The 17,684-nt window shown below is 40.7% G+C and overlaps 1 protein-coding gene across 2 annotated transcripts in view; it reads left to right on the top strand.

Annotated features, from left to right (window-relative positions):
• The first annotated feature begins 870 nt into the window (after positions 1-870).
• Positions 871-17,684, top strand: part of fdxr (ferredoxin reductase) — a 45,188-nt gene continuing 28,374 nt past the window's right edge. Inside the window, exons 1-8 of one of the 2 annotated variants that reach the window (XM_072242724.1) lie at positions 871-1,010; positions 3,888-3,985; positions 6,061-6,156; positions 8,179-8,301; positions 8,565-8,678; positions 10,546-10,647; positions 11,354-11,461; positions 15,658-15,742. In XM_072242724.1, coding sequence (XP_072098825.1) covers positions 944-1,010; positions 3,888-3,985; positions 6,061-6,156; positions 8,179-8,301; positions 8,565-8,678; positions 10,546-10,647; positions 11,354-11,461; positions 15,658-15,742 — 793 coding nt within the window. In that variant the 5' untranslated portion in view covers positions 871-943. Of the gene's footprint in view, positions 1,011-3,887; positions 3,986-5,615; positions 5,674-6,060; positions 6,157-8,178; positions 8,302-8,564; positions 8,679-10,545; positions 10,648-11,353; positions 11,462-15,657; positions 15,743-17,684 lie in introns of those variants that run through there. The other variant, XM_072242725.1, reaches the window with a different exon arrangement.

The raw sequence follows: 17,684 nt of genomic DNA, 5'->3' as shown, positions 1-17,684 counted from the left end.
GTTCAAACTCATTCTGCATGTCTCAGCCTAAGCAGGCAAGCACACTAAGTGCCCTTTTCACTACCTATGCATCTGTGCACCACTTTGAGGAGATGACACATTGCACCCAAGGTCTATCTGTACATTGATGCCCCTAATGTTCCTATCATTTATCTACATGTTCTACAGAATTTGACCTCCGAAAATGCTTTCAAACTTAAAATTCCATCCAGCTCTCCAACTGATCCATATCTTCCAGTATCCTTGGGTAAACAAGAGAAAAATCTGCATATGTTGGAAATCCATTCAACACAGATAAAATGCTGGAGCAACTCGGTATTTTGTGTATCTTTAGACATACTTCTTTGCTATCCACAACTCTAGCTACTTTATGCTGTTGTGAGAGTTTTCAATGTAAACAGCTCGTTTGCCAGATTGATGACTTCACCGATGACTTCGCTTTTTCAGGACAGCAGGGCCCCCCTAAACCGACACTTCCCGGTCAGGAAGACTGAAGTCCACGGCACGGCACAGTGGTCACTGCATTTTTGTGTGCAATTTTTACCCAGCTCAGCTGCAAATCCACGCCTTTTTCCCCACCCGGACGGTTTGCTTTTTTGAGTCTGTAGCAGTGCTGGTGGAAGATAATCAGGTCTCTTCGTAACCGCAACCGAAACCACGCGCCAATACACTACAGAACGTCTCCTTCAGGATGCAACACAAAGGCAACAACTTTGTCAAGCCGGCACCGTCTCCACCAATAGCAGTTCGCCATCCCTTCCCGGTAACCAATAGACGTGAACCATGCGTTGACACGGTCCGGGGGGGCGGATCCGACTCCGAAGCAGCTGATTGTGATTGGGTGGAGACTTCATTTCCCCGGCGACGATGCATTACGCGAGGCTGCCAGGTGAATGAGGCGGAGGAAGAGTAGAGTGCAGGCTGCAGAAGGGGACGTAGAGCCATGTCTGTGGCCGCTCTCCTAACCCGGTCCTGGCGACGGGTGAGCGGCTGCTGGGCCCCTGGAGCCGGTAAGTGGCACAGAGATCGGTGGCGGTGACCGACATCTGACTGTCAGAAGACGGAGCTATATCGGAGTCTCGGCCCGGGTCCTAGTCTTTTAGCCCATGATGTCTGTGGGGTGGCTTTTACTTGCTTACCAAGTTAGTGGTCCTCTTCAGACTCCTGTAAAATATCGTCAGGGCTTTCTTTTCCATCAAACTTTTCAGCATTTATCTCTAGATCCCGATATTGGTTTTGTTTTCATGGTAGTGCCAACCCTTTTAACTAATGAAATTAAATCTATTTCTTAATTTCTTTCCGTTATCACTTTTTGCCCTTCTCAAATGCGGAATCTTGCATTTACTTAGGTTGAATTACATTTGTGCTTATTTAACCAGTCCATTGATATTTTAATGGTGACTAACTGGTAATCTCGCAGCCAGTTTTGATATCATCACATCGTTCTTAAAAGTACTTAAGTTTAGACAATCAGTAACAAGGGATTTGGTATCGGCCACTGTAGAACCCACTGCAGATATCCAACTGATCATCGAAACCCCTCTGGCTAATTATTCCTTATGTTCTCCTCAGTTTTAGTCGCGGATCTCATGGGCTTTTCTATTTCAGGTCTAAGTTTTTTGTGCATGCCACCTTGGCTGAACAGAGGAGCATTTTTAGTAAAAGGCTAGGACAACTGCGCTGCTCCCAAGATTGCTACATGAGGCCATGCTTACCCTCAAATCAGGCTCTATAATGAGTCAACCTGTAACTGGGGAAGTGATGACCCCTCCCTGTTCGACTGTTTGAGGTGATTTTTAAAAAAATTCTTTCTTACTTCTCTTCTAATAGTTGTATATCTGTGCACTGGTAATGCTACTGTGACACTGTAATTTACTTTGGGATCAATAAAGCATTGATATGCAAAATGCAGACAGAGCACATGAAGTCCTGATGAAGGATCTCTGCCCAAAATGTTGACAGTTTGCTATTTTCCACAGCCTACTGAGTTCTCCAGCATTTTGTGTGTGTTGCTTTGGATTTCCAGTATCCACAGATTTTCTCATGTTCGTGACTTACATTACGTGTGTTCAGCTTGTTGATTCTTGATACCTTGTCAGAAAGATTGGGCAGGTGAACTTCCTGAACAAACCCATGCTGTTCCTTTCAAAATGCTGATTTATGCTGTCAGTTATATTTTTTTCAGTAATTTATCTCTCAATAGTGTTGGGTTGATGGGTCTTTAGTTACCTTTTATGAATAATAGTGTCACGTCAACAATCTTTTAGTCTTCCAGTAGAAAGAGCCTGCACGGTTAGCTTTCTTTTTAAGAGCCTTGAAAGTGGTTGTTGTGGCTGTGTAGAGTCTGCTAATTAGATTACCATTGATTGTTTTACAAAGAAGCTTCGTTTTTTTATTTTGGGCAGAAAAAAGCTCCCTGCAGTTTATTCTGACAATTTTACGGGGATAGAATATGTTCATTTAGTTTATGTTTTTTGCCAAGGTCATTAATGCATTTCCAGCATTGTTTTGGATACTGGTGGAACAACTTTCAGTTTTAATCATGATGCTTGATCACTTACAAATTTCACGTCATGTGCTGGTGATAATAAACCTGATTCTGTACGTTAACATATACAAGAAATATTGTTGCTTTTGCCAATGAATCACCAACTCTGAATTGGTTCAGTTATGAAGATGGATGGATGGATAGATAGATAGTTTGGTTGGCAGCTTGTGGGAGAAGAAAAATTCTGATCTGAAACCTTCGCTGCCTTTTGGCTATACGCACTCGTGGAGAAGGCTTCGGGAGTAAACCCTGAGGGGAAAAAATCCAGAGCTGAAGTCCCTACATTCAGTTCGATGCTGACTGGCAACTCCTGCGATGCTGCTGGTACCAAACTGTATCGGTCTCTACCGTTCCTTTGGGTTCATCAGATGCATGGAGAGGGGGACCTTACTATGTGGGCAACAGCTTGCTCTCCCTATCATACTGCCCAGGCTTGTGTATCTAGACAGCTAAGACACAACATCCTTGGTCAGCTCTGACTGACGGAGGCCCTCAGATCGAAACTTTATTGATCCCAAAGTAAATTATGGTGTCACAGTAGAATTATCAGTGCACAGATATACAACTATTAGAAGAGAAGTAAGAAAGAATAAAAAAAAATTACCTCAAACAGGAGAGGTCATCACTTCCCCAGCTATAGGTTGACTCATTATGGAGCCTGATGACTGAGGGTAAGAATGACCTCGTAGCGCTCTTGGGAGCAGCACAGTTGTCGTAGTCTTTTACTAAAAATGCTCCTCTGTTCAGCCAAGGTGGCATGCAGAGGGTGAGAAACATTGCCCAGAATGGCCAGGATTTTCTGTAGGGTGCTATGTTCTACAACAGCTTCCTGTCTGTCCAGTTTGACTCCTATAATGGAGCCAGCCTTTCTAATTAGTTTATTGAGCCTATTGGCATCACTGTTGTTGATGCCATTGCCCCAGCACACCACCGCATAGAAGATTATACTGGTGACAACAAAGTGGTAGAACATGTGTAGGAGAGGCCTGCATACTCCAAAGGACCTCAGTCTTCTCGGTTGTAAGCTTTAATATAATAGGGGTAATGAGTTTGATAAAGTGAAATATTTGTAAATCTTGTGGTGTAAAATTACCTGCCTACTATAATTTTTAGGACTTTACATATACTTCAAATTGATTGCTTTTTGAATAGTTCAGGTTGTGTCATAATTATCACCAGTAAGATTTTGATTCATTTTAACCTGTGGCACAATGCACGGTAGCATAGTGGTTAACACAACGCTTTACAGTGCACACGACCTGGGATCAATTCATGTAGTTGGAGGGCGTACTCTGTGCTGTATCTCAATAAATAAATAATTTTTATCTCTTCTCTTTAGGGATACGAAGACTTTCCTCAATTGCAGATCCAGAGATCAAAGTTTGTGTTCTTGGTAGTGGCCCAGCAGGTTTCTACACTGCACAGCATTTACTGAAGGTAATATAGCAAAGGCAAGTCCATTGTGATAAGTAGATTTGCCACTTTTATGAAAAACATCTTTGCCTGAGGATTTTATACTGCTAACAAGCTTCTTTAATCTCTTGAGCATAATAGTTAAAAGAGAAATTACTACCTTCAAAAACTCCTTGTTTTGCATTTTGCTAATGACTACTATACAACGTATTCACCTTGTGTTATACTAAATACAGAATTGTCCTCTTAACATGTTTCTGAGGCTGGGGATCAGTTGAAAGGTTTTAACCTAATGACTGGATTCTTTTATATTGAAAGAAAAACCTACAGATACTTTATACTTTATTGTCGCCAAACAATTGATACTAGAACGTACAATTGTCATAGCGATATTTGATTCTGCGCTTCCCGCTCCCTGGATTACAAATCGATAGTAAATATTAAAAATTTAAATTATAAATCATAAATAGAAAATAGAAAAATGGAAAGTAAGGTAGTGCAAAGAAAAAACCCAGAGGCAGGTCTGGATATACTGGAAATCTGAAACAAAACCAGAGAACGGTCAAGGAGCATTGGTAAAGGAGGAAATACTTTGATTCAAGTAGCCATCACAACTCAGAAAGAGCAACTGTGGCTTGAGTTTTGTAAGAACGTACATGACAGGTTCAAGCCCAAATTTCATGTTAACAGTAACTTTAAAACTCAACATAAGAGACTAAGGAATAATTAAACAAAGGCACAGCCAAATCCACAGAGGGAGAGAAAGAAATAAAGTTGCTCAAAGTAGTTAAGTTCAGTATTGAAGTCCTGGTAACTGGATACGGGAGATGAGGGGTTGTGGATGAATTTAGGAGGTTGAGAACTTTCATTGGTAACATTTTGTGGGGTAGACACATTATATGAGACTAAAAGACATAGAAGCAGTAGAAGACCATTCAGCCCATCAAATCTGCACTGACATTCAAGCATGGCTGATTCCCCTCAACCTCATTCTCTTGTCTTCTCTCTAACATTTGCCACTCATACTCATCATTAACCTCCATTTAAAATGGTATCAAAATACCTCAGCCTAATGCTCAGGAATACCAGGAAGACTTAGGAATTGACAATCTGGGCAAATTGACATTTAGCACCTTTAAATCTGATAGCGTCTGAAACTTGACTCGTGTTCTGCTTTAATGGTTGAGTGCTGGATGTTTTCTTCTGATGGCCACAGCTAAGCTAAGAGATTTGTTTGTTTTTGATCAAGATGGATATGCAAGCAACTAACACCAGCAACAGGACTACTTTCCTATATGTATATAATGTAGCGTCTCCTTTCAACAATATTTTTAAAAGACCTATGAGGTAACAGTTTGGAGAGATAATTGTGACTTTACATTTAAGCTATTAAAATAATAGCAGGTGAATTATGAATTTAGCTCTCTAACATTGTGTCTAATGATATCAAGGTAGTATCCTAATAACCGCTGGATATGTTTGTGTTACAAATCTGTTCAAAATTCAAGTAATTTATTATCAAAGTACATGTATGTTATCATATACTCCCCAGGGATTCTTTTTCTTGTGGGCATTTACAGAAAAAAATGCAATAACATGTATGACAAACTATACATAAATGGATAAAGACTGATAAACAACCAATCTGCAAAAGAAGACAAACTATACAAATGCAAAAAAAAGAGAATGTGAACTCAAAAGAGTCCTTGAAAGTGAGTCTGAAGGTTTTAGGATCTGTAAACTATTTCATGAAACTTTCAGAGAAGAAATCTTTCTGCTATTTTGAAGTTTTGTTATTTAACAAGGGAGACGGATGGGTGAAAACTGACTCTGAAGTTCAGTGTATTTAAATATTGTACACAATCATTTTGAAATTTCTGTTGCTTTGTTAATTCATGCTGTGGATGTTCTTGAAAGTGAATCCTACATGTTTATTAGAAACATTGTATCAGTGGTAAGATAAACACAATGCCATTTAAAATTACATTAACCCTTCTTTCCTGTTTTCTTTGCAAGTTGTTCTTTCCTACAAACTTAATGTTTGCTGGAGAGGAGCAGAGTATATGTAAATGGTTTCCCCTGTTTTTTTTTCATTCCAGCATCACAAATCCACTGTGGTTGATATCTATGAAAAACTGCCTATTCCATTTGGCCTTGTGAGATTTGGCGTTGCTCCTGACCATCCAGAAGTGAAGGTTAGTTCAGCATTCAGCCGAATCCTTTACTCATCAGTGTGAAGATAGAGGCATTTGTAGAATTTTGCTTGAATTGGTTTGTACTTAAATGTTCCCAACATTTGACAAGGATTCTGCTAAAAGGAGACATTCAAAGGAAAGGTGGACTTCTGAAATGCCTCAAGCATAAATGTTCACGAAATGATGTTTTTCTGCAACTAAACAGAATAAAGTTTGTTCACTGCAATCTTTTTCTCAGCTAAACCTAAAGCAAAATTGTAATTACTGTATAAAGTCCAGATTTTTTTTTCCATATTGACCTTGGTACTGTGGAAATATCCTGATAAAGATATATTTAATATTTCTGAAATGATTCTGCTGTTCTGTTATTGTGTCCTTAACACTCTTGCAAAGAATGCTACCTGCAGTAGATTTTTCAATTTGTCTGTTTTCTCCGTATGTGTGTTTTCCTAGGCACTGATTTTTGGAAATTGTGGAATAAGTTCTTGTGTAAAGTGAAGGCTGTTAAATCACATGCATAATTTTTATTTGGAACTTGTTATACACAATAGTACCAGAGATGTACAATCTAACATATCTTTCATTGACCTTCTGCTGAAAGATTGAAGGTGGTAAAGTAAAGCTGTATGTTGTAATCCACAGACGTCAATATTGACCTATGCTTTGCAAAAGTAATAAATCAAACTTTAATATGAAGGTTTGCAGAATTCACTGTCATACACGGAACAGTTATTTGGCTGTTAATAGACTAGGAAAGAGTGTATGTTTTTTTTTTAAAACAATTTTGATATGGAGACAAACAAAAATTTCTGTATTTGTATAGCCAAAGATGACGTTGCATACATGCAATTGGACCTTGTACTTTCTGACTAACAGACCCCAATCAGTTAAGTTAGACAACCTCTCCTCCTCCACTCTCACCCTGAACACTGGCGTGCTCAAGGCAGCGTGCTGAGCCCTTTTCTGTACTCCCCTTTCATTTATGACTGCGTTCCTGTACATGGTTCTAACTCCATAATCAAGTTCGCAGACGGCACCACGGTGGTTGGCCTGAACAGAGGGGATGACGAGACGTCCTATAGGGATGAGGTCCAGCACCTGGTCACGTGGTGTGCCGACAACAACCTGGCCCTTAAGGCCCAGAAGACCAAGGAAATCATTGTGGACTTCAGGCATGCTAGAAGCCACACTCACATCCCCATCCACATCAATGGAGCTGTAGTGGAGTGTGTATCAAGCTTCAGGTTCCTTGGTGTCCACATTTCTGAGGATCTCACCTGGTCCCTGAACTCCTCCATCCTGATCAAAAAGGCGCAACAGCTCCTTTATTTCCTGCGGAGCATCAAGAAAGCTCACCTCTGTCCCAGGATACTGACAGACTTTTACCACATTGAGAGGATACTCGCCAACTGCATCTCAGTGTGGTATGGCAATTTTGCTGTATCGGACCGCAAAGCACTCCAGCATGTGGTGGCAACTGCCCAGCGGATTATCGGCACCCAATTGCCCACCATTGAGAACATCTACCATAAACGCTGCCTGGGCAGGGCAAAAAGCATTATCAAGATGCATCTCACCCTTACCATGGACTTTTTACTTTCCTCCCATCTGGTAGATGCTACAGGAGCCTCCACTCCTGCACCAGCAGGCACAGGAAGAGCTTCTTCCCTGAGGCTGTGACCCTGCTGAACCTCACATCACAGCGCTAAGCAGTATTGCACCCATATCGTACTGTCTCAGTACTTTTATATTTGTGTGTTGTAGCACTTACTTTTTATTTGCAGTTATTTCGTAAATAACACTATTCTTTGCATTTCTGGTTCGGTGCTAACTGCATTTCATTGGCTTTGTATCTGTACTCGGCACAATGACAATAAAGTCGAATCTAATCTAATGTAGTAGGGAGTCTTTGTGGAAAACAAATTGGCCATCTAACCCAACACCAGCTCTCGATGTATGGAATGTCTTAATCATTATGAAGTCTCTGGATATTATTTTATTCATAATATGTTTGTCCCACAGAATGTTATCAATGTGTTCACCCAGACGGCACACCTTAGTCGCTGCTCATTTTATGGAAATGTTACTGTTGGGAAGGATGTAAGCATTGAGGAACTGAAACAGGCATACCACGTTCTGGTATTGGTAAGAGTCTACTGAAATTGTGAAATGTTTGCTAGTTACTTCATGCTTGAAGTAAAATGTTTTTACTATTCTGATCCTTTACAATCAAGACCATTGAAAGTACTTGATATTTTATTCTCCTACACGTTATGACCCTGTTTTGGTTTGGTTTCTCTAGAAGATTTCATTTATTCTTCACGTTAAGTGTAATGAAATGTTTTTACAATCTGTATTATATAAAATCAGCTTAACTTTATTCTTGTCTTTCAACTTTATAATCTAAGAGCTATGGAGCTGAAACTAATCGGATACTTGGAATTCCTGGAGAGAATCTACCAGGTGTATACTCTGGAAGAGCATTTGTGGGCTGGTATAATGGTTTACCTGAGAACAGAAATGTGAGTTACCTGGCATTCTCTTCCGTATTTGCTTCATGATTTTTGAATGTTTTGAATTTTTTTTCTTTAGTATTAAAAATGGGCGCGTGTACTTGTGGTTAAATGCTCTATTAGCAAAAGTATTGCTTTATCAATTACAGTTATTGATGGAATACTTCATGTGGTTAATCTTAAAAGGTAAGATTGCTCAATGGACTTGATAGATGTTTCCTATAGTTAATATTTACGACAATATTCCATTTGGCTCCTGAAAGTTTATTGTTAGCCAATCAAGGTAGCTGTTTGATTTCACTGGCAAATGAATGTTTAGAAATAAATCATAACAATTTAGTGAATTGCTGAAATTGTAAGCGTTGTATTTTAACTGCTTATCAGAAAAGCAGCAGTTCAACCTGTTTTCATTTGCTTTCTATTGATGATGTCTTCTTTTCATATGTCTTGATGTCTTCTCAGTGTGTGCTCTGATGGAGATAATTGGTAAATCTGATGTCATTTGCTCCTGTTAAGCGGTTAGAATCAATTGTGTGGATATAATTATTATTCAGTAAGTTTACATCAGTTCGTTTTTGGTATTGTGCTAAAAATAAATCATGATTTAATTTTGAATTTTTGAGACCTTTTATAAAATAAAAACCCTGTCCCAGCAGGAATAACCTGGGAATGTATGTTAGAGATACAAAACAAAACTCATAGTTTACCAGGAAGCTGTGACCCCTGCCCTCCTATATGCTCCTGAAACCTTTGCTCCTGCTGAACACCTCCAATACCATCTCTGAGATCCTACAACTGACCGGAAGGCTAAGTGAACCGACATCAGTACACTCTCCCAGGAAAACATGGTGACCCTGCTCTCAGTTGATGAACTGGACAGGCCATGTCATACGTATGCTGAACATTGGTAGTCTGTTTTAAGCTTTCATTGGAAGAGATTACCAGACAGATAGAGAAAAAGGTATAATGTTGTGCTCAAACCATCCTCACTGACTTCTGGAAACTCCTAGGCTGTGACTGTTGAAAGCGGAGAAGGGGAATTTGGAATTGCATTGAGAACCTTGGCCATGTATCAGAATGACGCAGAAGTCCTAAGTAAGCAACGGAAGGACTGTACCACATTGCAAAATACCCATCCATCTATCCTGTTATCTGTGCCCTGCCCCATCTGTGGAGGAATCCTTAATTCCCACACTAACCTCATGAGCCATCTCAGAATCCACAAAATAGAAGCGGGTCAAATTTATCCAAGGTTACTAGGCGACCATATAACAAGCAGAATCAACTGTCATGAGTTGCAAACAAGCAGGGCATTGTTAACTACATATGGGCAAATGTAATGTCCAGGGTTAACAATTATTGCATTCACCCTGTCTTAAAACCCACCTCTCAGTTCAACCCAATTCTTCAATCCATCATTAAGCAAAATATTCTGTGCAAATGCTGATTAAGGAAGCGTTGTTGTTTCTGGTAGCAGAACAAATAATGATCAACTTCCCACAATTATGGAGTCCATCCTCCCTGACCCAATCCCAGTACACCTTTTGACTTGCCGTAAAGTTAGATGTAGATGAGGGTGGATAGTTGTCATCTCTGATTTGAGGGAGGAAATCTTTCAATGTTATGTTGATTGTATTAGTGCATTTAACCAACTTTCCATCAGTTGCTTCCCATATGAGAGGTCATCTGCTGTCTGCTTGAATTCAGAGATTGGGTGGACGTATAAAATTTAAACACATATTTTGATGTAGTTTTCTTTTACCCATATGCATGATATATTCCCATTTGAAGTGTATTTTGAGTGGATATTGTTTAATACTGTAGATACCCTTTTTAACGACATGGGGTTTAAATGTCCTGCTGCTTTCATTTGCAGCTGAACCCAGACTTGAGCAGTGAGACAGCAGTCATTGTGGGACATGGAAACGTGGCGCTTGATTTAGCCAGGATTCTCCTTTCTCCCATTGACCTACTTAAGGTTTGTCTTGAATTTTATCCTGCTTGAGGTAACATTAGGTTCATAATGTCCTTCCCCACTAAATTGTTACTGATCATTGATCTGAATGGTAATATTTAATCTTCATTCCCTAGAATGCACCCTCAAAGATCAGTTTTGTCATGATGCTGTAGATATCAGGACAAAACTAACGTCAGAGTGCAGCTGACAGAGCAGTTGGGAGATAATGAAATTTGTGTAGTTCATTTACATTAAATATGTATGTATGTGAGTGCTAATAATTCTGAATGTGGAAGTAATGATAAGTTGTCTGTTTTCTGCAGACCGACGGAAACATGCTTTCAGTTTCTTTGTGTAGTTTTCCAGTGGGAGAGGGAGATTTATTATTGTTAATAACTTGAGTCTCTTAAAGCTATTCTCCTCTGTTTAACATCAGTGGAGAAAAACTTTCTCACAAGGGTTGTTTAAGCAAATTTGAATTATTTGCAACTTCACTGCCGTGCTGAATGTGACAGTAGAGTTGAAGAAGTTTTGGATGTGACTTCATGCTTGCACACTGAGGAATCCTGAACTTGACAGTCATGCAAGGAATTGCATAATGAACTGTGGTAATTTTCTGATAAAGTATGGGTAGTAGATCATTTGGAAGAAGTTTAAGCATTCACTGATGCTTTCATAAATGAAATACTTGTGGAATGATCTTGTGGTAACTTGGATATATTTGCAGAAAACAGATATCACTGCAAATTCTCTGGAGGCAATAGAAAATAGTAAGGTGAAGCGGGTGATAATTGTTGGGAGAAGAGGACCTCTCCAAGTTGCATTTACCATAAAGGTATGATGATACATAGTTAAAATCGCGCTTTGGCTTTCACTTTGCCCTGTGTTGGTAAACAGCATGTGATGCATGTTTTTTGCATTGCTTCAGTTCACTGGTTGAAGCATCAGAGTATTGCAGTTGAATAGGTTCTTTTTTCTATTGTGTATTATTTGGCATTGAACAATGCTGGTGATAATATCCATTAATGTACGTTAATAAATCAATATGCAACATGGGAGAACATATTTGGCTTTGACGTTGCAAACTCTGCCGTGTAACTTGGGTTTGAAAGCATGGTAAGCAGGTGGGTGAGTGATGCCAGATGAGATTGGCAGGTATTTGTATATGTTCTGTGGTTTGAGTTTCAAAGGTGGCGAAAGTGCTCTATATTGACAAACTGTTCATGTGAAATCTTGATTGTGCTTGATCTAGTATACTGGCTGAAATCTGTGCCTACATTCACCTACTCTTGAGGCAAAGGACTGATCTTGATAACTTTCTGTATCCTGGAGTAATGTGGAAAGATCTTTGTGGACAAGACCTCACACTGGAAGCTGCTGAAACTCCCTGAAACAAAGCTTTGCCTTCTGTCAAAACTATAAAGCTTTTCATCAGTTCTGGTAGTGAGAGACTTAACCTGAATAAAATGTGTATGCATGATTAACTATCTAAGTGTATAATAATCTTATAGAGTGACAGAGCACTGCACACAAAAACAGGCCCTACGGCCCATCTAGTCTATGCCATTCTGCCTGCATCTGGACCATAGGCCTCCATCCCCCTCCCATCCATGTAGGCGGGAGGAGGAGATAGTGGCGTGACGCAGCGCACACAGCTCTCCGGTGAAATGATATCGTATTTGTAAGTAGGATGCCGTGCACAATTCTGATTTGATGGAGATAGACGTGAGAAGCAGAGGAACATCTGGAGAAATTTCTGAAATGCCCGGTTCACTGCCGCTGCTACTGTGCGATTGAGAATCTCTGGAGGGAAGGCCCCAAAATCCCCGGCTTTGCCTGCAGCTGGCGACCGAGGCTGAGGTCGAATTGTTTGGATAGAGATGGTGCTCGGTACTCATTGTCGGAAGGCTGGTCGGAGGCTCGAAGTTTTCGGACAACTCAGAGTTGAACTGTGATCAGGTATGGCAGGGAGAGTTTTCTTCCTTCTCCCGTCTGCGTGAGATGTGGGACTTTCGAGAGGCTTTGAACTTTTTTTTACTGTGCCGTGGCCTGTTCTTCATCAAGTTACGGTATTGTTGCACTGTTGTGACTATATGTTATAATTCTGTTGTTTTTGTTAGTTTTTCAGTCTTGGTCTGTCCTGTGTTTCTGTGATGTCACACCGGAGGAATATTGTATCATTTCTTAATGCATGCATTACTAAATGACAATAAAGGAGGTCAGCGTGTCCTCATAATCTAATCTAAGTTAGGCAAACCTCTCTTAAATGTTGCAATCAAACCAGTCTTTACCATTTCTACAGGTAGCTCATTCCGCCACCATTTGAGTGAAGATGTTCCTCCTCGTGTTCCTCTTAAAAAAATTTTGCCTTTCACCCTTAACCCATGACACTCAGTTTTAGTCGCATGGTGAGCATCAGGTTGATGTTTGTGCATCTTTGATATTGGCTACATCGACGATCAGAATAATTATAAATATGCAGATGAGATAAAAGCTTCTGCAGTGATGACCTTAGAATTATCTTCAAAGAAGATGACTCGTTCAAGGAGCAGTTTGCTTGAAGAAAAATTGAAAATGGACTAAATATATGTGTGGATGACCAACACAATATGACATGCAGCTAAGTCAACTGAAGTCTGCACATCAACAGAGGCTACACAGCTCCCCCACTGCCAGTATCACCAATAATCCAGTTCTGCAGTTTTTTGTATTACCAATGTCCAACAGGGTCTTGCAATCACGACAAAAATGTTTAAGACAAACACCTGCAACATTTGTTAGACCTGGAGAGGCCAATGTGACCAAACGCATGGCTATCTCACTAGAAGGGACAGTGAGACAAACGGTCATTGCCATGGCCTGATATAAACTCAGAAATCACACTTCAATGGAAATTATTTGCCTGTGGATCAGAGAGCAGAGTATAACAGGTTTTGTTATAATTTTCATGCTTTAATATGTTTTTATTTCTATCAGAATAGTAGGAAAGGATAATGGGTTTAGGAAAACTTGGTTTTCAGGGGATAATGATGCCCTGATTAAGAAGAAAGAGATTTCTTCCAGGTTTCTACCAGGTTTAGGGTCCAATATTGACTGGAAAAGAACACTGGCAGAGATGACAACAGAGCAGCAATGGCTAGAATTTCTGGGAGTGATCCGGAAGGTGCAGGTTATATACATCCCAAAGAGGAAGAAATATTCTAAAGGCAGGATGACATAACCATGGCTGACAGGAGAATCAAGGCCAACATAAAAGCCAAAGAGAGGGCACATAACAGAGCAAAAACGAGTGGGAAGTTAAAGGACTGGGACGCTTTTAAAAGCCAACAGAAGACAACTAAAAAAGTCAAAAAGGAAAAAAATGAATAAAAAGGTAAGCTAGCCAATAATATCAAAGAAGATATCAAAAGTTTCCTCAGATGCATAAAGTGTAAAAGAGAGGGGAGCGTATTTATCGGACCGCTGGAAAATGATGCTGGAGAGTTAGTAATGGGGGACAAGGGAATGGCAGATGAACTGAATAAGTATTTTACATCACTGTGGAAAACACTAGCAGTATGGTGTAAGCGTCAGGGCAGAAGTGTGTGAAGATGCCATTGGTTCTTGGGAAACTGTAAGATCTGAAGGTAGATAAGTCACCTGGACCAGATGATGTACAGCCCAGGGTTCTAAAGAGGGGGCTGACGAGATTGTGGAGCATTAATAATGATCTTTCAAGAATCAATTGATTCTGGCATGGTACCAGAGGAATGGAAAATCACAAATATCACTCCACTCTTCAAGAAGGGAGAGGCAGAAGAACCAGTTAGTCTGTGGTTGGAATATGTTGGAGCCAATTATTAAGGATGTGGTTTCGGGGTAATTGGAGGTACATGATAAAACAGGCCATTGTCAACATGGTTTCCTTAACGCAAAATCTTGCCTGACAAATCTGCTGGAATTCTTTGAAGAAATAGCAAGTCGGATAGACAAAGAAAAATTGGTGGATGTTGTGTACTCAGATTTTCAAAAGGCCTTTGACAAGGTGCCACACACAAGGCTGCTTAACAAGTTAAGAGCCCATGATATTACACTCAGACTCCGTTGAACGCTGAGAATGCATTCCTCAGAGGTGGAGTGCGATGTACATCAGTGCGATGTGGGGTCATTATAACGTTACGTAAATGGACATGTGTGCCTGATATAAAAAAAATCAAACCCGAGATATATGATGTATTATCTTATGTACACACAGTAATCCGTGGAGTAACAAACACGCAAATAGGCCTAACCTGTACATCGATGGAGCAGAAACACATCAGAGCAGCAGCAGAGATCGATATTCAGGCCATTGTGCTAATATTATTTTATGACTGCATGTGCTGTCGTAACTATATGTGCTGTGTGTGACTGTAGGTATTGTGTTTTACACCTTGGCCCCAGAGGAATGTTTTTTGTTTAGCTGTATACATGTGTATGGACAATTAAACTTGAATGGAACGAGTTTTCTTGCTGTGCTAGTTGATTCAATAGCTCTAACAAAGTGATTTTTTTTGTTGTTGGCTGGATTGGAGGCTTAATTGGACATGACGGACCAAACTAATTTAATCAGTCTTACTGTTGTTGTAGATCTAGCTGTAATGGATTAGGATTCTTATAGTTTATTGCTAGACATCGTTCAGTAATATTTAGGAACGGGCGAAGGAATGAAAGCTCTCATATATCCGATTAATATGACTCTGTCTTTGTTCTATTAAGGGCACTCTGGCAAAACAATGAGATAGGAAAGGGAAGCATTTTATTGTTCAAAATTCTTGATGTTGAGTACAAGATTACTTAATTCAAAATGAAGATTGCTGAAAATCAGGCAGTAATTAAAGCATATATAAACATTAGACTAGCCTACTGAAAGGGCACAGTTTGTGGAAGATGTTTATATAATGTATTTCTAAAGGTTTCTAATAGAAAAATTGCACGTTATTATTAATAAATATCATTTCTAATATTGAGTGTATACTTTTTTAAACTTCCTAATTTTTTTTCCCCAAATAGGAGCTCCGTGAGATGATTAAGTTGCCAGGTACTCGTTCGTTGCTTGATCCTAATGATTTTGAGGGGCTCAGACATGTTGTTAAAGGTGAGACCAAGTAACATGTTTAGCTGCTTTATTGCAAAACTGAATTTTTAATATGAAAGCCTCTTATTAAATCAATCAGGAGTAAACCCTCAAATAACTGCTCCCCACAGATGTTGTAGTCTGGTGGACTGACCTCTACCTCGCTGAGCCAGACAGCTGCTCTCAGACGTCTCCTCTTACTTACCCCTTGCACAGGACCCCACTAAAGCCACTGTCTCCCATGCAATCATCAACCTCAGCGACTCTGATCTCCCATCCACTGTTCCAAACTCATAGTTCTTGTACCCCACACTGCATGTTTCTGCCTGCTCGTGCCCCACGAAATCATGTCCAACTGCCTCGACTCCATTTTGCCTCCCTTAGTTCGGTCACTTCCTACCTACAGTACATCCATGACACTTCACGTGCTCTCGATCTCTTCAACCACTTTCAGTACCCTGGTCAGAGTTGCCTTATTTTCACCATGAATGTCCAGTCCTGGTACACTTCCATCCCCAATTGGGAAGGCCTTAAAGCTCTCTGCTTCTTTCAATATAACTGACCTACTCAGTTCCCCTCCATCACCTCTCTCTTCCTTCTGGTGGAGATGGTTCAACAGCTCCTCCCACTTTATCTAAACTAAAGGTGTAGCTATGGGCTCCAGTTGTGTCCTTTTTGTGGGCTACATGGTACAGTCCATGTTCCAAGCCTGCACTGAGAATGTTCCCCTCCCCCAAATCTTTCTATGCCACAATAATGACTGCTTTAGTGCTTCTTCCTGTCCTGATGCTCAGTTCATAGATTTCATTAACTTTTCTTCCAAATTCCACCTTGCCCTCAAATTTACTTGTCCATCGCTACCACGCATCTCCCATTTCTCAATCTCACTGTCTTCATTTCTGGAGACAAATCATCTTCTGATATCTTTTGCAAACCTATCGACTCTCTCAGTTACCATGACTGTTTCTTCACACCCTGTCACTAATAAAAATGCTAGCCCCTTCTCGTAGATCCTCTGTCTTTGCCGCATTGGTTCTCAGGGTGAGCTTTCCATTCTAGAGCATCTGAGATGTCCTCTCTTTTTTTGGCAAAATACATGATCTCTCCTCCTTTATCGTTGATGCTGCCCTCACCTCCATTTCCTGCCCATCTACCCTCACTCTTTCCTCCAACCATCATAACAGGATGGGGTTTCCCTTGTCCTTGCCACCTCAAGAGCTTCTGTATCCAGCACATCATTCTCTATAACTTCTGCCATCTCCAAATGGATCCTACCAATAAACACATCATCCCAGCCCCACCACTGCTGTCTGCTTGACTCCCTTGTCCACTCATCCCTCATCACTTATAATCCCTCTGGCAAGTATGATGAGTGCTACACACCTACACCACCTTCTTCACCACCATTCAGAGCCCCAAACAGTGCTTGCAGGTGAGTTGACACTTCACCTGTTCGTCTTTCAGGGTCATCTGTTGTATCCAGAGCTCCCGGTGTGGTCTCCTGTACACCGACTCTGATTGGGGGACCGCTCTTCCCTCTGTCCACTGCAAAATGCAGGATCTCCCAGTGGCTACCAATTCCAATTTGAATTCCCATTCCCATTCTGACATCTTTGTCCATTGCCTCCTCTACTGCCAGGATGAGGCCAAACTCGTACTCCGTCTGGGTAGCTTCCAACCTGATAGCATTAACATCAATTTCTCTAACCTGGTAATTCCCCCCCCCCCCCCCCACTTTTTCCTTTCCCCATTCTGGTTGCCCCCTCACTGCTTCTTTTCTCCTCACCTGCCTGTCACCACTCTCTGGTTCCCCCCCTCCTTCTCTTTCTTCCATGGTCCACTATCCCCTCCTATCATATTCCTTCTTCAGTCCTTTATCTCTTCCAGCCACCCTCCCCCTCACTGGGTCTCGCCTATCACCTTCTAGCTTGTACTGTACTCCTTCCCCTGCCCACCTTCTTAT

Source organism: Mobula birostris, chromosome 24, assembly GCF_030028105.1.
Source record: "Mobula birostris isolate sMobBir1 chromosome 24, sMobBir1.hap1, whole genome shotgun sequence".
In the NCBI taxonomy this organism is placed as follows: domain Eukaryota; kingdom Metazoa; phylum Chordata; class Chondrichthyes; order Myliobatiformes; family Myliobatidae; genus Mobula; species Mobula birostris.
Note: the sequence above shows the minus strand (reverse complement) of the source record. Positions and strands in the feature narration are given on the sequence as shown.